The sequence below is a fragment of the Symphalangus syndactylus genome, chromosome 7 (assembly GCF_028878055.3).
Source record: "Symphalangus syndactylus isolate Jambi chromosome 7, NHGRI_mSymSyn1-v2.1_pri, whole genome shotgun sequence".
NCBI lineage: Eukaryota > Metazoa > Chordata > Mammalia > Primates > Hylobatidae > Symphalangus > Symphalangus syndactylus.
In genome coordinates this window covers 9,217,371-9,238,280 of record NC_072429.2, presented here as the reverse complement: position 1 = coordinate 9,238,280, position 20,910 = coordinate 9,217,371, and the positions used below count along the sequence as shown (strand labels likewise).

Genomic DNA, 20,910 nt, shown 5'->3' with positions numbered 1-20,910 from the left:
TTGCTGCCCAGGCTGGAGTGCAATGGCATGATCTTGGCTCACTGCAACCTCCATCTCCCGGGTTCAAGTGATTCTCCTGCCTCAGCCTTCCGAGTAGCTGGGATTACAGGCATGTGCCACCATACCCAGCTAATTTTGTATTTTTTAGTAGAGACGGGGTTTCTCCATGTTGGGCAGGCTGGTCTCAAACTCCTGACCTCAGGTGATCTGCCAGCCTTGGCCTCCCAAAGTGCTGGGATTACAGGCATGAGCCACCACGCCTGGCCTCATTCAATTTTTTTAGACAATAAATTCTCTGACTTTTTGCCTGAAGGTAGGTAACCTGGCTACTGATTCTTCTGCCCTCAGCAATGAAGAGGTTGGCTGTTCCATCCACAAACTTTCAATAAATATTCAATAGCCCACATCTGACTCCTGCCCTCTATTAGATATTGTGTTTCTAAGTCCAAGACCTCTCTGGTGCTCTAAAGTGAAGATTTGTCCTTCCTTGGCTGTAGCCTCTCTACATGTATGTGGCTTTCTCTGCCCAGCTTCATCAGTCATCACTCTTACATTCTCTGTAGGTCTCCCTAATCTTCATTCAAATCTACTATCCTTCCTCTTTTTTTATAGCCATGAATTCATAACTTTCTCTATTCATTTACTATTATTTTTAATGGGATCTCAAGGAGAGGTATAAGTAAATATACTAAATCTTGAATTGGAAGACAGCACATACCATTTCAATAGGAATTTTTTGGCAGGGGTGGGAGTATCAGGAGGGAATAATGGTGTAGACTTTATTACCAGATTTACTGTCACTTTTCTTTTTTCTTTTAAGACACGGTCTTGCTCTGTCACCCAGGCTGGAGTACAGTGTTGTGATCGTGGATCACTATAGCCTCGACCTCCTAGGCTCAAGCAATCCTCCTGTCTCAGCCTTCTGTGTAGCTGGGACCACAGGCATGCATCACTATGCCTGGCTAAATATTGTATTTTTATTTTTGTAGAGACAGGGTCTCACTTTGTTGTCCAGGCTGGCCTTGAACTCCTGGGCTCAAACTGTCCTCCTGCCTCGGCCTCCCAAAATGCTGGGATTAGTGTGAGCCATGGCAACTGGTATCACTTTTCTTTACAGTTAAAACTTCCCCTACAGAACATATAATCTTATAATTGTTGTTACCTCTTCCTCCATGACATAGGTGAGCAGTTTCCAGTCCCACTCCACTGTCTTGGCATTGGCTGGATGTAGCCTGAAAGTCAAGTGAAATCAATTAGAATTATGGAGAATTTAGCGGAAGAAGGGATAGGATCTGGAAGGTGATAGAAGGAAGAAGCCTCTTCTTATCCTCCATTATCCTCCATGCTCTTGCTCACCTTCTGGTATCATACCATGTCAATCTGAGAGTAGTGGAACTTCATTGTTTTTTGCTACCCAGTATCCACTCCCCTTTTGGAAAGCTTTAGTACTATAATTTTGTCTTAAGAAACCAACTCTTCACTACTCTTAACCAATAGTTTTACCTACCAGAACCCCAAAATGAAGTATGTGGCTTTTTTAGCCAATCGTGCTGTTCTACCCCTCAATTCACCGTGATCGGCTCAAAGATAAGGTCATGTCTCTCATTAGGCCAATTAAATCCTGCAAGACTCAATTTCAGAACTCTTGGGTGACTATACAGGAAGCAGACACTCTTTCCCACTGGAAGTGTCATAAAAGCCTGAGGCTGAGAGGCTACCACATGCAGCCCCAAACAGAACTGAGGCTGAGAGGCTACCACATGCAGCCCCAAACAGAACTGAGGCTGAGAGGCTACCACATGCAGCCCCAAACAGAACTGAGGCTGAGAGGCTACCACATGCGGCCCCAAACAGAACTGAGGCTGAGAGGCTACCACATGCGGCCCCCAAAACAGAACTGAGGCTGAGAGGCTACCACATGCGGCCCCAAAACAGAACCGAAGTAGAGCTGCAGAATGAACGCTGGTAACCATTTTTGTTACTGAATCAAGTCACATCTCACTCCTTGGTTTCTAGTAACACTAGCCATTAAATTCTCTTTTACCAGTAGTTAAGGTCTGTTTGGACTGGGTTTCCTATCATTTGCAATTCAAATAACACTAATATACTAAGTCACCCACTGTAACGGTTAGGTTAAAAAAGCCTGTCAAGAGAAAGCTATGCCCTGAGTCCAAGATCCCTAGAAGATTCGCCAACAGCCAGAGGTTACGGTTCATACTGTTGAATTTTCATGAGAAGCATGTAGGCCTCCTTTAGGACATCCACAGTCTCAGAGCCACTGAGCAAGATTTTCTGGATGATGTGAGCCACAATTTCTCTTGGTGGGTAATGCTGGGGTGACACAAAGTCCATCAAAAACTGCACAGTCCCCAGGGGAAAATTCTCTTCAATGGTATTTGTTACCATTCTTAGTCTTCGATGAGGGATGGGTTCTAATTTTTGACCCTTGTTCTGTAGAGATTAAAAAGAAGGAAATTAGGAGGATTTCTTTTTTTTTTTTTTTTTTTTTGACACGGAGTCTTGCTCTGTCCCCCAGGCTGGAGTGCAGTGGCGCGATTTCGGCTCACTGCAAGCTCCGCCTCCCAAGTTCACGCCATTCTCCTGCCTCAGCCTACAGAGTAGCTGGGACTACAGGCACCTGCCACCAAACCTGGCTAATTTTCTTTTGTATTTTTAGTAGAGACGGGGTTTCACTGTGTTAGCCAGGATGGTCTCAATCTCCTGACCTCATGATTCACCCGTCTCAGCCTCCCAAAGTGCTGGGATTACAGGCGTGAGCCACCGCGCCCAGTCGGGATTTCTATGGTATACAAAAATAAGAGGTTCTAGAATAGGTTGAAGATGGCAAAGTTTTCCAGGCATTTGCAATATTTCATGATTAAAAAAAAAAAAGAGGATGGGTGCAGTGGCTCACGCCTGTAATCCCAGCACTTTGGGAGGCCAAGGCAGGTGAACTGCTTGAGGTCAGGAGTTCGAGAGCAGCCTGGCCAACATGGTGAAACCCCGTCTCTACTAAAAATATAAAAATTAGCCAGACGTGGTGGCATGCATCTGTAGTCCCAGCTACTTGAAGGCTGAGACATGAGAATTGCTTAAACCCGGAAGGTGGAGGCTGCAGTGAACCGAGATGGCGCCACTGCACTCCAGCCTAGGTGACAGAGCGAGACTCCAAATCAAAACAAACAAACAAAAAAGAGCTTTATCTAAAAAACTTTTAATGACATGGGAAAAAGCTTATATAAAGTTAAAAAATCAGAATTCAAAATTGTACATATAACATGATTTCATCTATGTTAAAATATAGCATAGACAGAAAAATACAAAAGGGTCAAGAGGTAGCCTAGGTTGATTTTGGGGTGAGGGTAACTAGAGACTTAGGGATAGCTGTGATACTATATCAGATACCGAAATAGATAAGAAAGAAGTTTTAAATTCATTTTGTTGTTAGGAGAAGAATTCCATTTTTTTTTTTTTTTTTTTTGTGAGAACAGTAAATAGTTAAGTTGCTTCTTCCCCCAAAAAATATGTATATAAAGACTGCAAGAGAATACGTGAAAAGTGATTTTCTATTATGTGGGTGGTAGAATTAGGGGTGATTTTTTCTCTATGTGCTCTTCTATATTTTTCAATTTTGTCCATAATACACTTATTACTTTTTAATTAGAATTAAACAATTTTAAAGTTTGATATGAGGGTTTAGTAACAATAAATTTGGAGCTCTTAATTTTTTTTTTTTTTTTTTTTTTTTTTGAGATAAAGTCTGGCTCTGTCACCCAGGCTGGAGTACAGTGGCATGATCATGGCTCACTGCAACCTCTGCCTCCCAGGCTCAAGCCATCCTCCCACCTCAGCCTCCCAAGTAGCTGGGACAATAGGCATGTGCCACCACGCTTGGCTAATTTTTTTTGTATTTTTAGTAGAGACGGGGTTTCACCATGTTGCCCAGGCTGGTCTCGAACTTGTGAACTCAAGTGATCAAGCCTGTCTTGGCTTCCCAAAGTGCTGGGATTACAGGTGTGAGCCATCATGTCTGGCCTTAAACAATTAATTTTTTTTTTTTTTGAGATGGAGTCTCGCTCTGTTGCCCAGGCTGGAGCGCGGTGGCGCGATCCTGGCTCACTGCAAGTTCCGCCTCCTGGGTTCACGCCATTCTCCTGCCTCAGCCTCCAGAGTAGCTGGGATACAGGTGTGTGCCACCATATTCAGCTAATCTTTGAATTTTTTATAAAGGGGGTTTCACCATGTTGCCCAGGCTGGTCTCAAACTCCTGGGCTCAAGCAATCCACCTACCATGGCCTCCCAAAATGCTGGGGTTCCAGGTGTGAGCCACTGCGCCCAGCACTGAACACTTAATTGATCCTCAACTAGTTCTTACAATAATCTTAGGAAATACGTACTATTATTATTCCTATTTTATAAATAAAGAAACTGAGATTTGGAGGGTAAGCATTTGTCATACAACAAATGGCAGAAGCTGGTTTCAAACACACGTGGCATAAACTTCAGAGCCATCCTCTCAACCCCTACTCGCCATAAACAACAAAAATAGTAAGTGTATATGTTAAAAATCCCAATTATTAAAATATGTAAAACGCCTATGTATAAAAAGGCAACTGGGAGGGAAATACATCAAATTATTCACAATAATAAATGCTGTCTGGGACGGGCGCGGTGGCTCGCGCCTGTAATCCCAGAACTTTGGGAGGCAGGGGTGGGCGGATCACTTGAGGTCAGGAGTTCAAGACAAGCCTGGACAACATGGTGAAACCCTGTCTCTACTAAAACTACAAAAAGTTAGCCAGAAATGGTGGCGGGCGCCTGTAATCCCAGCTACATGGGAGGCTGTGGCAGGAGAATCGCTTGAACCTGGGAGGCGGAGGTTGCAGTGAGTGAGCTGAGATCGTACCACTGTACTCCAGCCTAGGTGACAGGGTGAGACTCTGTCTCAAAAAAAAAAAAAAGAATGAGCTAGTGGTCAGGCAGAGGCATAAAGGAGAAGACATAAAACATATTAGAAGATGTAATAATTTAAAAAAGAGAAAAAAAATCATTCTCCAAGGTCAAATCAGTGTGAATCCTTGGCTCCTGCCTACCTGGATCACTGCTTGAATGAGGAGAGCATACCTTTTGACACTGAACTGTTTCAAGCTGGTTTTCTTAATATGGGGGATGGGATGTACATAACTAAAAAACACTTCATACTGTGGAACTTAGCCACAGTTATTTTCCCTGACACATCTAGTTTACTTCTCATAAATCAATGATGACCAATGGAAAGTAGCATTCCCACTCATGTCTTAAAATTGAATTTCCTCCCCCAAAGTCAGCAAGTAATAATTTTGGAGGCCCTTAGGTGATAGAGTATTATTATCTCTGTGATATGGAAGCTGTAATAAAGGCACCACGAAGGGAAAAGCATAGGAGTTGAAGATAAAAATTTATTTATTTTTTTGAGACAGAGTCTTGCTCTGTGGCCAAGGCTGGAGTGCAGTGGTGCAGTCTCAGCTCACTGCAACCTCTGCCTCCCAGATTCAGGTGATTCTCCTGCCTTGGCCTCCTGAGTAGCTGGGATTACAGGTGTATGCCACCACATCCAGCTAGAAGATAAGAATTTACATAAGGCCTACGATGAGCCTGACACCCTGACACTTTCATGTATGACCCTGTGAGGTATGTTATTACTTCCATTTTACAGATAAGAAAGCTAAGGCTCAAAAAGGTAAAGTGCCCTGCCGGGCATGGTGGCTCACACCTGTAATCCCAGCACTTTGGGAGGGTGAGGCGGGTGGATCACGAGATCAGGAGATCGAGACCATCCTGGCTAACACGATGAAACCCTGTCTCTACTAAAAATACAAAAAATTAGCCAGGTGTGGCGGCATGCGCCTGTAGTCCCAGCTACTAGGGAGGCTGAGGTAGGAGAAACTCTTGAACCTGGGAGGCGGAGGTTGCAGTGAGCCAAGATTGTGCCACTGCACTCTAGCCTGGGAGACAGCAAGACTCGGTCTCAAAAAAAAAAAAAACAAACCAAAAAAAACAGTAAAGTAACCGTTTTCAAGTGTGGGGCTAAAATTTGAACCCGGATCTGGGCCTCTACACTGAATGGGTCTTCACAAGCGGAGGAAAGATAAGAAATTTCGTTTATGCTTGACCTGTCCTCTCATGCATGGACTCTAGTCACACTGACCTTCTCCTAGGCCTAGGGAAAGGACACCTAATCCCTGAGGGAAAATGTTAGCTCACCTCTCTTGTATCTTTATCCGGTATTAGTGTCTGAAAGAAGAGGTGATGAACCGGAGGTCGTAAGAAGTACTTCAGTCTATGCAGGCATGGTCTGTTGTACAACCCACCTTGTGGTGTTTGTGCTTGCACATGGGCAGACCCGGGTTTGGCAGGCTCTGACAGTGATATTTCTTTTCTGGCTGGGGTTTCCACGACAGAGAGCCAAGGAACTTTCTCTAAGGGAGTTTCAGACTGTGGGCTGGGAGGGCAGCTTGGAGAGGACAGAGCTGAGATATCCATAGGCATATCACGGTTCTGTACATCATTCTGGGTAAAGTCAGGCCTGTCTCCTGGTAAGTGAGGGATGTCTCTAGGTGAGTGTGTCACGTCCCCTGATGAGTGTGGCATGTCTCCAGGTGAACGTAACACATCTCCCGGTAAGTGTGGCATGTCCCCTGGTGACTGTGGTGCATCTGCTGACGGTGAAACATCACTTGGTGACTGTGGCACATCTGGTGATGGTGGCATGGTTCCTGGTGACCGTGGCACATCTCCTGGTGACTGTGGCATGTCTTGCAGGTATGCCACATCTTGTGGATGTAATATGTTTTGAGGCGGGCCTGGTACATCTTGAGGTAGGCCCAGAGAGTCTTGAGGTGGGCTTGGTGAGTGTTGAGGATGCCATAACGAGTCTTGAGGTGGGCTTGGGATATTCTGCCGAGGGCATGGCACTTCTTGCAGTCGGTGAATTAGAGCTGGTAGTTGGCACTGCATGGTTTGTGATGGGCATGACAAGGTTCGTGGTGGGCATGAGGAGGCTCGCGGTGGACAAGGTGAGGCTCTCAGTGGGCATGGCAAGGCTTGTGGTGGGCGAGACACATCTTGCTGTGGGCACGGCAAGGGTGCTTTTTGATTGTTGCTGCTGCTGCTGCTGCTACTATTATTGCTTGTTGGGGAGAGGGAGCTAACATCTGAAGACAGCTGTAGGCTTGCCAAGAAGCTGAGGTTACCTGTGAATGTGGCTGAGCTACAATTAGGCTCTGTTGGATAAACAGAGCCTCCACTGATGGATGTAGCGGGTGGGGGACCTACAAAGGTGTTTTCTTCCACTAGGTCCAAATCTACAGGATCACTGTTAATGATTCTCCGTGCTGTAGGCTGAGAGCTTCTGTCCACCTGCCCTTCCATCACCGCTTTGCCAGAGAGGCTGGCCCATGTCTGAAGACTGGTTGGCTCCTTCTGGGAAGGAGTGACAGGTTCTAAAGTTAAGTCAAGAGTGGCAATAGGTCTATTTTCTTCCTCAGCTCTTGTCAGGTCAATCACACACAGTCCACTGCGATCTTTTGTCCTTGGTCTGGTCTCTCTAGTTAAGTCAATGAAGTCCTGTTGAAGGATTGTGTGAAGAGAAGAGGTCAAGATGGGAGTATTAGCTTTATCTGAGATGACTTAAGTCTTAGCCTTTAAGGATAAGCATTACTTTACCATTTCACCTCACTGATAAGTTACACATCTTGTATAACATAAGCAATAGTATTGCCAAAGCTGTCAATTTCTATACTTTCTTAAATTATCCAAAGGCCACATGCACATGACTAGGATCATAGCGGGATTTTTTTTTTTTTTTCCTGGTCCAAGGAGGACAGGGGAATAGTAGGAGATATTCCAACCTTAAGTCACAAAGTCAAAAGCAACCTTTGTTTGGAAGGTCAAATATACAGGATAACCTACAACAAAAGCTAAATAAGAAGTGAAGAAAATGTAAGAGAATCTATGTGCTAAGAACATGCTGAGCATTTTCACTTATCTTTAATTTTCACAATGACCTGATAAGGTAGGCATTATCAATCCATCATACAGATGGGGAAACTAGAGTTCAGAGGGGTTAGGTTATCTACCTTAAGATTATACAGCTATGACGAATTAATGGGTGCAGGAAATCAACATGGCACATGGATACATATGTAACAAACCTGCACATTGTGCACATGTACCCTAAAACCCTAAAGTATAATAAAAAAAAAAAAAAAAAAAAAAAGATTATACAGCTAAGTAGCAGAGACAGACATTCAAACACAGATCTGTCTCCTTCTTTCCCTGTGAGGGCCTAGGAATGTACAACTTGATTCAATATGTAATCAGCCTAGAAACAGATATGAAAGTAATATAACAAGGGTAATAAAACCAATAGTGTAAGTCTGAGCCCTAAGTAAGTAAATTAATGAAAACTTCCGATCTCCACTTCCATTCCTTGGCAAATTGATCAGGCTATTCACAAAGCCTAATGATACAGTACGGAGGTATTGTAATCAACCTCTGTACCATGAGCCTGGAAAAATATTGCTCTACCTTCCAGGTGTCTTCTCACTTACTTGGATACTATTGCCACTGACGCTAGCAATACTATTGCTGTTATCACAGCTACCATGCTATTTCTCTTAATAGATGGTCAACACTGTCAACAGCATCAAAGCAAAATACAGAATTCTGAGCGGGTCAAGTGAGAAGTTGGCATCCTAGAATAGGGATTCCCTCATCCTGGAACAGGGATTGCTTGGTGAAACCTAATGCCTCATTCTTAGGAAGCAGTCATAGTATCACCACCTTTGGTGGCTTGGCTCTCAATGGCTAGAACGGAACATAAATAGCTGAAAGGCCATCAAAGGTCTGAACTCAACTCCTCTCCTATAGCCAGCTGCTAAAATGCAACACAGGTCTCTCCCATTTATTATTTATTTATTTATTTATTTATTTATTCATTCATTCATTCATTCTTGAGACAGAGTCTCGCTCTGTTAGCCTAGGCTGGAGTGCAGTGGTACAATCTCAGCTCACTGCAAACTCTGCCTCCTGGGTTCAAGCGATTCTCCTGCCTCAGCCTCCCAAGTAGCTGGGATTACAGATGTACACCACCACACCAGACTAATTTCTGTATTTTATTTAATATTCTGTATTTATTTCTGTAGAGATCGGGTTTCACCATGTTGGCCAGGCTGGTCTCAAACTCCTGACCTCAGGTGATCCGCCCGCTTTGGCCTCCCAAAGTGCTGGGATTACAGGCATGAGCCACTGTGCCTGGACTATTTAAAACCCATCACCGGCTAGGCACGGTGGAGCACCTAGGGCCTAGAAATGTTTGCTTTTGTCCTTTTACCTGGAATGACTATTATCCCTTTGATTGTTTGGAGTTTCTTGTCTTTCAAGACACAGCACACCTACCATTATGTGTGAAATCCTTCCAGATCACTTCTCCCCCCTGGTTAAACTAACCCCTTCCTCTATCATGTCTCCACTGAACCTATGCAAACCTCTCTCTTTATCCTCAAGAATTTAATGATATTGAAAATAGAAATGTATTTTTACTTCATTTTCCAATTGTCCATTGCTAATATAAATATACTTGATTTATGTATATTAATACTGTATCCTGCAACCTTGCCAAGTTCACATACTAGTTTGAGTAAACTCTTTTTTGTTGATTCTTTGGGATTTCTTTTTTTTCTTTTTCTTTTTTTATTCTTTCAATTTATTTTATTAAGTGTTTGCTTACATTTTATTTTTAACTTTTTAAAAAATTATTATATTTTAAGTTCTAGGGTACATGTGCATAATGTGCAGGTTTGTTACATATGTATACATGTGCCATGTTAGTGTGCTGCACCCATTAACTTGTCATTTACATTAGGTATATCTCCTAATGCTATCCCTCCCCTAGCCCCCCACCCCACAACAGGCCCCGGTGTGTGATGTTCCCCTTCCTGTGTCCAAGTGTTCTCATTGTTCAATTCCCACCTATGAGTGAGAACATGCAGTGTTTGGTTTTCTGTCCTTGTGATAGTTTACTGAGAATGATGATTTCCAGCTTCATCCATGTCCCTACAAAGGACATGAACTCATCCTTTTTTTATGGCTGCATAGTATTCCATGGTGTATATGTGCCACATTTTCTTAATCCAGTCTGTCACTGATGGACATTTGGGTTGGTTCCAAGTCTTTGCTATTGTGAATAGTGCCGCAATAAACATACGTGTGCCTGTGTCTTTATAGCAGCATGATTTATAATCCTTTGGGTATATACCCAGTAATGGGATGGCTGAGTCAGATGGTATTTCTAGTTCTAGATCCTTGAGGAATCGCCACACTGTCTTCCACAATGGAACTAGTTTACAGTCCCACTAACAGTGTAAAAGTGTTCCTATTTCTCCACATCCTCTCCAGCACCTGTCGTTTCCTGACTTTTTAATGATCGCCATTCTAACTGGTGTGAGATGGTATCTCATTGTGGTTTTGATTTGCATTTCTCTGAGCCAGTGATGATGAGCACTTTTTCATGTATCTGTTGGCTGCATAAATTTCTTCTTTTGAAAAGTATCTGTTCATATCCTTCGCCCACTTTTTGATAGGGCCGTTTGATTTTTTCTTGTAAATTTAAGTTCTTCATAGATTCTGGATATTAGCCCTTTGTCAGATGGGTAGATTGCAAAAATTTTCTCCCATTCTGTAGGTTGCCTGTTCACTCTGATGGTAGTTTCTTTTGATGTGCAGAAGCTCTTTAATTAGATCCCATTTGTCAATTTTGGCTTTTGCTGCCATTGCTTTTGGTGTTTTAGACATGAAGTCTTTGCCCATGCCTATATCCTGAATGGTACTGCCTAGGGTTTCTTCTAGGGTTTTTATGGTTTTAGGTCTAACATTTAAGTCTTTAATCCATCTTGAGTTAATTTTTGTATAAGGTGTAAGGAAGGGATCCAGTTTCAGCTTTCTACATATGGCTAGTCAGTTTTCCCAGCACCATTTATTAAATAGGGAATCCTTTCCCCATTGCTTGTTTTTGTCAGGTTTGTCAAAGATCAGATAGTTGCAGATGTGTGGTATTATTTCTGAGGGCTCTGTTCTGTTCCATTGGTCTATATCTCTGTTTTGGTACCAGTACCATCCTGTTTTGGTTACTGTAGCCTTGTAGTATAGTTTGAAGTCAGGTAGCGTGATGCTTCCAGCTTTGTTCTTTTTGTTTAGGACTGTCTTGGCAATGCAGGCTTTCTGGTTCCATATGAACTTTAAAGTAGTTTTTTTCCAATTCTGAGAAGAAAGTCATTGGTAGCTTGATGGGGATAGCATTCAATCTATAAATTGCCTTGGGCAGTATGGCCACTTTCATATTGATTCTTCCTATCCATGAGCATGAAATGTTTTTCCATTTGTTTGTGTCCTCTTTTATTTTGTTGAGCAGTGGTTTGCAGTTCTCCTTGAAGAGGTCCTTCACATCCCTTGTAAGTTGGATTCCTAGGTATTTTATTCTCTTTGAAGCAACTGTGAATGGGAATTCACTCATGATTTGGCTCTCTGTCTGTTATTGATGTATAAGAATGCTTGTGATTTTTGCACATTGATTTTGTATCCTAAGACTTTGCTGAAGTCGCTTATCAGCTTAAGGAGATTTTGGGCTGAGACGATGGGGTTTTCTAGATATACAATCATGTCATCTGCAAACAGGGACAATTTGACTTCCTCTTTTCCTAATTGAATACCCTTTATTTACTTCTCCTGCCTGATTGCCCTGGCCAGAAATTTCAACACTATGTTGAATAGGAGTGGTGAGAGACGGCATCCCTGTCTTGTGCCAGTTTTCAAAGGGAATACTTCCAGTTTTTGCCCATTCAGTATGATATTGGCTGTGGGTTTGTCATAAATAGCCCTTATTATTTTGAGATACATCCCATCAATACCTAATTTATTGAGCGTTTTTAGCATGAAGGGCTGTTGAATTTTGTTGAAGGCCTTTTCTGCATCTATTGAAATAATCATGTGGTTTTTGTCTTTGGTTCTGTTTATATGGTGGATTATGTTTATTGATTTGCATATGTTGAACCAGCCTTGCATCCCAGGGATGAAGCCCACTTGATCATGGTGGATAAGCAATTTGATGTGCTGCTGGATTCGGTTTGCCAGTATTTTATTGAGGATTTTTGCATCGATGTTCATCAGGGATATTGGTCTAAAATTCTCTTTTTTTGTTGTGTCTCTGCCAGGCTTTGGTATCAGGATGATGCTGGCCTCATAAAATGAGTTAGGGAGGATTCTCTCTTTTTCTATTGATTGGAATAGTTTCAGAAGGAATGGTACCAGCTCTCTGTTGTACCTCTGGTAGAATTTGGCTGTGAATCTGTCTGGTCCTGGACTTTTTTTGGTTGGTAGGCTATTAATTATTGCCTCAATTTCAGAGCCGTTATTGGTCTATTCAGGGATTCAACTTCTTCCTGCTTTAGTCTTGGGAGGGTGTATGTGTCCAGGAATTTATCCATTTCTTCTAGATTTTCTAGTTTATTTGCATAGAAGTGTTTATAGTATTCTCTGATGGTAGTTTGTATTTCTGTGGGATTGGTGGTGATAACCTCTTTATCATTTTTTATGGCGTTTATTTGATTGTTCTCTTTTCTTATTAGTCTTGCTAGTGGTCTATCAATTTTGTTGATCTTTTCAAAAAACCAGCTCCTGGATTCATTGATTTTTTGAAGGGTTTTTTGTGTCTCTATTTCCTTCAGTTCTGCTCTGATCTTAGTTATTTCTTGCCTTCTGCTAGCTAGCTTTTGAATGTGCTTGCTCTTGCTTCTCTAGTTTTTTAACTGTGATGTTAGGGTGTCAATTTTAGATCTTTCCTGCTTTCTCCTGCGGGCATTTAGTGCTATAAATTTCCCTCTACACACTGCTTTAAATGTGTCCCAGAGATTCTAGTATGTTGTGTCTTTGTTCTCATTGGTTTCAAAGAACATCTTTATTTCTGCCTTCATTTCGTTATGTACCCAGTAGTCATTCAGGAGCAGGTTGTTCAGTTTCCATGTAGTTGAGTGGTTTTGAGTGAGTTTCTTAATCCTGAGTTCTAGTTTGATTGCACTGTGGTCTGAGAGACAGTTTATTATAATTTCTGTTATTTTACATTTGCTGAGGAGTGCTTTACTTCCAACTATATGATCAATTTTGGAATAGGTGTGGTGTGGTGCTGAGAAGAAGGTATACTCTGTTGATTTGGGGTGGAGAGTTCTGTAGATGTCTGTTAGGTCTGCTTGGTACAGAGCTGAGTTCAATTCCTGGATATCCTTGTTAACTTTCTGTCTCATTGATCTGTCTAACATTGACAGTGGGGTGTTAAAGTCTCCCATTATTATTGTGTGGGAGTCTAAGTCTCTTTGCAGGTCTCTAAGGACTTGCTTTATGAATCTGGGTGCTCCTGTATTTGGTGCATATATATTTAGGATAGTTAGCTTTTCTTGTTGAATTGATCCCTTTACCATTATGTAATGGCCTTCTTTGCCTCTTTTGATCTTTGTTGGTTTAAAGTCTGTTTTATCAGAGACTAGGATTGCAACCCCTGCTTTTTTTGTTTTCCATTTGCTTGGTGGATCTTCCTCCATCCCTTTATTTTGAGCCTATGTGTGTCTCTGCACGTGAGATGGATCTCCTGAATACAGCACACTGATGGGTCTTGACTCTTTACCCAATTTGCCAGTCTGTGCCTTTTAATTGGAGCATTTAGCACATCTACATTTAAGGTTAATATTGTTATGTGTGAATTTGATCCTGTCATTATGATGTTAACCGGTTATTTTGCTTGTTAGTTGATGCAGTTTCTTCCTAGCATCGATAGTCTTTACAATTTGGCATGTTTTTGCAGTGGCTGCTACCGGTTGTTTCTTTCCATGTTTAGTGCTTCCTTCAGGAGCTCTTGTAAGGCAGGCCTGGTGGTGACAAAATCTCTCAGCATTTGCTTGTCTGTAAAGGATTTTATTTCTCCTTCACTTATGAAGCTTAGTTTGGGTGGATATGAAATTCTGGGTTGAAAATTCTTTTCTTTAAGAATGTTGAATATTGGCCCCCACTCTCTTCTGGCATATAGAGTTTATGCTGAGAGATCAGCTGTTAGTCTGCTGGGCTTCCCTTTGTGGGTAACCCGACCTTCCTCTGGCTGCCCTTAACATTTTTTCCTTCATTTCAACTTTGGTGAATCTGACAATTATGTGCCTTGGGGTTGCTCTTCTCGAGGAGTATCTTTGTGGCATTCTCTGTACTTCCTGAATTTGAATGTTGGCCTGCCTTGCTAGGTTGGGGAAGTTCTCCTGGATGATATCCTGAAGAGTGTTTTCCAACTTGGTTCCATTCTCCCCGTCACTTTCAAGTACACCAGTCAGATGCAGATTTGGTCTTTTCACATAGTCCCATATTTCTTGGAGGCTTTGTTTGTTTCTTTTTACTCTTTTTTCTCTAAACTTCTCTTCTTGCTTCATTTCATTCATTTGATCTTCAATCACTGATACCCTTTCTTCCAGTGGATCGAATCAGCTACTGAAGCTTGTGCATGCATCACGTAGTTCTCATGGCATGGTTTTCAGCTCCATCAGGTCATTTAAGGACTTCTGTTCACTGGTTATTCTAGTTAGCCATTTGTCTAATCTTTTTTCAAGGTTTTTAGCTTCTTTTCAATGGGTTCAAACATCCTCCTTTAGCTAGGAGAAGTTTGATCATCTGAAGCCTTTTTCTCTCAACTCGTCAAAGTCATTCTCCATCCAGCTTTGTTCTGTTGCTGGTGAGGAGCTGCATTCCTTTGGAGGAGAAGAGGAGCTCTGATTTTTAGAATTTTCAGCTTTTCTGCTCTGGTTTCTCACCATCTTTGTGGTTTTATCTACCTTTGGTCTTTGATGATGATGACGTACAGATGGGGTTTTGGTGTGACTGTCCTTTCTGTTTGTTAGTTTTCCTTCTAACAGTCAGGACCCTTAGCTGCAGGTCTGTTGGAGTTTGCTGGAGGTCCACTCCAGACCCTGTTTGCCTGGGTATCACCAGTGGAGGCTGCAGAACAGCGAATATTGCAAAACAGCAAATGTTGCTGCCTGATCGTTCCTTTGGAAGCTTCATCTCAGAGGGGCACCCGGCTGTGTGAGGTGTCAGTTGGCCCCTACTGGGAAGTGCCTCCCAGTTAGGCTACTCAGGGGTCAGGGACCCACTTGAGGAGGCAGTCTGTCCGTTCTCAGATCTCAAACTCTGTGCTGGGAGAACCACTACTCTCTTCAAAGCTGTCAGATAGGGACATTTAAGTCTGCAGAAGTTTCTGCTGCCTTTTGTTCGGCTATGCCCTGCCCCTAGAGGTGGAGTCTACAGAAGCAGGCAGGCCTCCTTGAGCTGTGGTGGGCTCCACCCAGTTTGAGCTTCCTGGCTGCTCTGTTTACCTACTCAAGCCTCAGCAATGGCAGGCACCCTTCCCCAAGCCTCGCTGGCACCTTGCAGTTCGATCTCAGACTGCTGTGCTAGCAATGAGTGAGGCTCCATGGGCGTGGGACCCTCCGAGCCAGGCATGGGATATAACCTCCTGGTGTGCCGTTTGCTAAGACCGTTGGAAAAGTGCAGTATTAGGGTGGGAGTGACCCCATTTTCCAGGTGCTGTCTGTCACAGATTCCCTTGGCTAGGGGAGGGAATTCCCTGACCCTTTGAGCTTCCCGGGTGAGGCGATGCCTCGCCCTGCTTCAGCTCTCGCTCAGTGGGCTGTATCCACTGCCCTGCACCCACTGTCTGACAAGCCCCATTGAGATGAACCCGGTACCTCAGTTGGAAATGCAGAAATCACCTGTCTTCTGCATTGCTCATGCTGGGAGCTGTAGACTGGAGCTGTTCCTATTCGGCAATCTTGGAACCTAGGGTTTCTATATACATTTCTATATATGTGCTGTCTGCAAATAAGTTTTACTTCCTTTCCGATCTGTATTTTTTTTTTTTTTGCCTTATTGCAGTTGCTAAGGCATTCAGTATAATTCTGAATAGAAGTGCCAAGAACAGACATTCTTGCTTTTTGTTTTTTGAGATGGGGTCTCACTATGTCACACAGGCTGGAGTGCAGTGGAGTGATCCTATGACCTCAGCCTCCTATGTAGCAGGGACTGCAGGTGTGTACCATCATGCTCAGCTTTTTTTTTTTATAGAGACGCGATGTCACTACAGACTGGTCTTGAACTCCTGGGCTCAAGGAATCCTCTTGCCTTGGTCTCCCAAAGTGGTGGGATGACCAGCGTGAGCCACTGTGCCTGGCCCTTGTGTTTTTTCTTTTTAATTTTTATAAGTGCATAGTAGATACATATTATGACCCTCAGTCATTTTGAAATGTATAATAAAATATTGCTTACTGTAGTCACCTTGTTGTGCTATCAATACTAGATCTTATTCATTGTATCTAGCAATATTTTTGTACCCATTAACCATCTATTCTCTCCCAACCCCCTACTCCCCCTTCCTAGCGTCTGGTAACCATCATTCTACTCACTATCACCATGAGTCTAATTTTTAGCTCTCACAAACGGTGAGGACATGCAAAGTTTGTCTTTCTGTGCCTAACTTATTTCACTTAACAGAATGTTGTCTGGTTCTGGAAGGTTATGAATAATTATTGATTCTATTTCTTTATTGGATATAGGTCTACTTATCTACTCATACACTTTTTTGAGACAGAGCCTTGCTCTGTCACCCAGGCTGGAGCGCAGTGGCAAGATCTTGGCTCACTGCAACCTCCGCCTCCAGGGTTCAAATGATTCTCAGGCCTCAGCCTCCTGAGTAGCTGGGATTACAGGTGCCTGCCACCATGCCTGGCTAATTTTTGTATTTTTAGTAGAGACGGGGTTTCACCATGTTGGCCAGGCTGGTCTCGAACTCCTGACCTCAGGTGATCTGCCCACCTTGGCCTCCCAAAGTGCTGGGATTACAGGCCACCATGCCTGGCCCCTCTTTACTCTTCCCTCTCCTCCTAGTGCTGTGAGTTGTGCTGCCTGAAGTTGGGGAAGGGGTGACATAAGCTTTCCCTTGGCTGCCCCAGCTGGTGTCTCACTGGATCGTGTGGACCCCAAATCCACTGGCTCTGAGCCCAACACAGCACCAGGACTTGTGCAGGAATTGCAGTCCTTGTGGCCTAGACTGCCTTTCAAATTTATTTAGCACCCCAGAGCACCTTAGCCCATGGTGGTAGGGCTAGCTGGAACTCAAGTTCCGACTTCTAGGATGGACGATTTGCCTCTAGCTGTGTCTGTTCTAAACGCTTCTGCTGTGGGCACTGGCCAAATTCTGCCGTGTGCTGTTTTCTGCTGTGACAGGGCTGCAGTGAGTTCCAATGCAAAGTCTCACAATCACTTTCCTTTCCCTTTCCCAAGCACACAGATTCTCTCTCCACATCATACTGCACTGCTAGATGACGGAAGAGGTGTGGTATAGGCAATTCAAGACATCTTTCCTAACCTCTTCAGTGCCTCTTTCCTTAATATGTTAAAACCAGGTACTGTGATTGCTCACCTGAGTTTTAGTTCTTCTGAAAGTGCTTTCTTGTGTGGATAGTTGTGCAAGTTGGTGTTCTTGCTTGGGGGACAAATGCTGGAGGGTTCTATTCAGCCATCTTGCTCTGCCTCCCCTGCTTGTTCTTAAACTTAGAAGAAAGAATTTCAGACTTCCATCATTAAGTATAATTCTAGCTGTGGGGTTTTCACAGATGCCTTTAAGGAAGTTCCCTTCTTTTCCTAGTTTACTCGGAGTTTAAATTGGGAAGAGCTATTAAATTTTGTCAAATGCTTCTTCGGCATCTGTTAAGATGATGACTTTTTGTCCTACTAATATCAGAATTTATATTGATGGATTTTCTAGTGTTAAATTAACCTTGCAACCCTGGGAAAGCCTCTCTTGGTTATGATGTATTGTTCTTTTCCTATATTGATGGGCTTCAGTGAATCGATATTTTGTTAAGAATTTTTGCATATTTATCCAGGGCACAGTGGCGCATGCCTGTAATCCCAGCACTTTGGGAGGCCTAGGTGGGAGGATCTCTTGAGCTCAGGAGTTCAAGACCAGCCTGGGCAACAAAGCAAGACCATGTCTCTACAAAAAAATAAAATAAAATAAAATAAAATAAAATAAAATAAAATAAAATAAAATAAATTAGCTGGGCGTGGTGGTGCATGCCTGTGGTCCCAGCTACTGGCCAGGCTTAGAAGGGAGGACCGCTTAAACCTGGGAGGTCAAGGCTGCAGTCATCTGTGGGGTGACCACTGCACTCCAGCCTGGGCAATAGAGTGAGGCGTCATCTGTAAGAAAAAAAAAAAAACTTGCATGTTTATGTGGGATTTTTATTTGTAATTTTCTATTTCTCTAGCTTCTTAAATGGAAGCTTAGGTTTAGAGTTTTTTCTTTTCTAACATTAACATTTAAAACTAAAAATTTCACTGTAATGACTACTTTGGCTTCATCCCACAATTTTAAAAAGTATGTGAATTTTTCTGAAGGACACAATTTTTAATATGTAGTCATTTTATTATCATGTGGTTCAGATTTACTTTCATTATGGTCAGAAGACATACTCTGTAAGATTTTAATCTTTTGAAATACACTGAGACTTAAGTCCTAACACACGGCCTACCCTGGTGAATCTCCCTTGTGTACTTAGGGAGAAAAAGTGTATTCTGCATTTGTTAGTTACAGTTCTATAAATATCAATCAGGTCATGGTAGTTAATAGTGTTTTTCAGATCTTTGATTTCTTTACTTTGGTGGGGGGGATCCAGTTGCATTATCAACTACAGAGTGAAAAGTGTCCAACTACGGTTGTAGTTTGACTGTTTTCCCTCTTAGTTGTTTGCTTCATGTATTTTGAAACTATATTAGGTGCATATACACATGTAATTCTTGTAACTTCCTAATGTATTAACTCTTTTATCATTATGAAAGATTCCTCTTAGTCTCCAGAAATCTTCCTTGTATTGATGTCTTGTTTTTCTGGTAAGGATAGAGTTACTACAAATTTCTTGTGCATACTATTTGCATGGTGTATTTCTTTCTATCCTTTTACTTTCAGTGTATCTGCATCTTTATACGTAGAATGTCTCTCATATAGACAGTACATCTCATATAGATAGCACATACTTGGTTCTTGCTTTTTTTTGGTCCAGTCTGACAATCTCTGCCTTTTGTTTAGAATTTTGGTCTATTTACACTTAATTATTTACACATTCACTTTCAAACCTACAATCATACCATCTCTTTCCTATTTCTCCTATCCATTATTTGTTTTGCTGTCCCTCTTTTCCCACCTCCCTTTATGCTAGTGACATATTTTTTGGCATTCCATTTTAATTCCTCTATTGGTTTTCTATCTATATGCCTGTTCATTATATTTTTAGTGGTTGTTCTTGGGACTACAGCGTACAAATTCAATTTATTCCAGTGTACTTTAGAAAATTTTAGATAATGTATTGAATTACTTCTTGGCACAGCATGGTGGCTCAGGCTTGTAGTCCTAGCACTTTGGGAGGCCAAGGCAGGCAGATTGCTTGAGCTCAGGAGTTGGAGACCAGCCTTGGCAACATGGTGAAACCCCCATCCCTACAAAAAAATTTGGCTGGGTGTGATGGTGCGCACCTGTAGTCCCAGCTACTTGGGGGGCTGAGTCAAGAGGATTGCTTGAACCTGGGAGGTTGAGGCTGCAGCGAGCTGAGATTGCATCACTGCACTCAAGCCTGGGGGACAAAGCCAGACAAAGACAAGCCTGGGGGACAAAAAAAAAAAAAAAAAAAAAAAGAAAAGAAAATTTATCTAATTACTTAAGGTAAAACTATAGAAACCTTACAAAATATTCCGTTCACCTGTGCCTCATTCTGTATTTTTGTTGTCCTGTGTATTATCTGTATACATTGTAAACACATCAACACAGTAGTACTATAGGTTTTCAGTCACTTGTCTTTTAAAGATATTAAGACATAACAAAAAATCATTATTTTTGTTTTACACACATTTACAATTTCATGTGCTCTTCATTCCTTTGTGTAGATCCAAATATCCATTTAGGTGTAATTTCCCTTCAGCCAAAATGTCTTATAGTGCAGGTCTGCTAGTGAAAAATTCTCTCATCACTGTTTATCCAAAAATGTCTTTATTTTCCCCTTATTTTTGAAGGATAATTTTTCCAGATGCAGAATTCTTGGCTGAAAGCTTTCTTTTTTCCATCATTTCAATATGTTGGTCCAATGTCTTTTGACCTCCACAGTTTCTGATAAGAAGTGAGGTGTTAATTGCACTGTTGTTCCCTATGTACAAATACCATTTTTCTCTGGACAGTCAATAAGTGGTTTTCTTTGTGATTATCTTGCTTTCAGTCTGCTGTACTTCTTGGGTAAGTTAATTTTTTCCCACAAAATGTGAGAAAATTCCAGTCATTATTTCTTCAAAAAATTTTCTATAATCTACGGCTGCCCCTCCTTCTAAGACTCTAATTATACCTATTATGGCTTGTTTGATATTGCCCTACATATCTCTTTTCAACTTTATTCCATCTTTTTCTCCCCTGTTTCTCGAAACTGGGTGATTTCTATTGATCTAGCTTGAACTTCACGGCTTCTTTTGCCAATCGGCTTTCTTTTCTAATCTACTGTTGAAGCTATTTAGATTTTTAAAAAATTTCAGTTACTGTATTTTTCAACTCTCAAATTTCCATTTTTATAGTTTCCATTTCTTGGTTGAGATTTTCCACCCACTCATTGATGCCATATTTTAACTCATTGAACATATTTACAATAATTGCTTTGAAGTTTCTGTTAAATCCAAGAACCAGGCTCACTCAGAGTCAGTTTCTATTGACTGCCCTTTCCCCCTCCTTGAGTATGAGTCACACTTCTGTTTCTT

The 20,910-nt window shown here is 42.0% G+C and overlaps 1 protein-coding gene across 3 annotated transcripts in view; it reads right to left on the bottom strand.

Moving 5' to 3' along the window:
- SIMC1 (SUMO interacting motifs containing 1) overlaps positions 1 to 20,910 on the bottom strand; it is an 84,702-nt gene that overhangs the window by 42,976 nt on the left and 20,816 nt on the right. For all 3 annotated transcript variants that reach the window (XR_008658812.2, XM_055285015.2, XM_063642517.1), the window contains exons 2-4: positions 6,244 to 7,605; positions 2,219 to 2,451; positions 1,163 to 1,232 (exon numbers count right to left, since the gene is read on the bottom strand). Coding sequence is in view for 2 of the 3 variants with exons in the window: in XM_055285015.2 (XP_055140990.1) it covers positions 1,163 to 1,232; positions 2,219 to 2,451; positions 6,244 to 7,605 (1,665 nt within the window). In the remaining variant the exon portion in view is untranslated. The remainder of the gene's footprint in view (positions 1 to 1,162; positions 1,233 to 2,218; positions 2,452 to 6,243; positions 7,606 to 20,910) is intronic.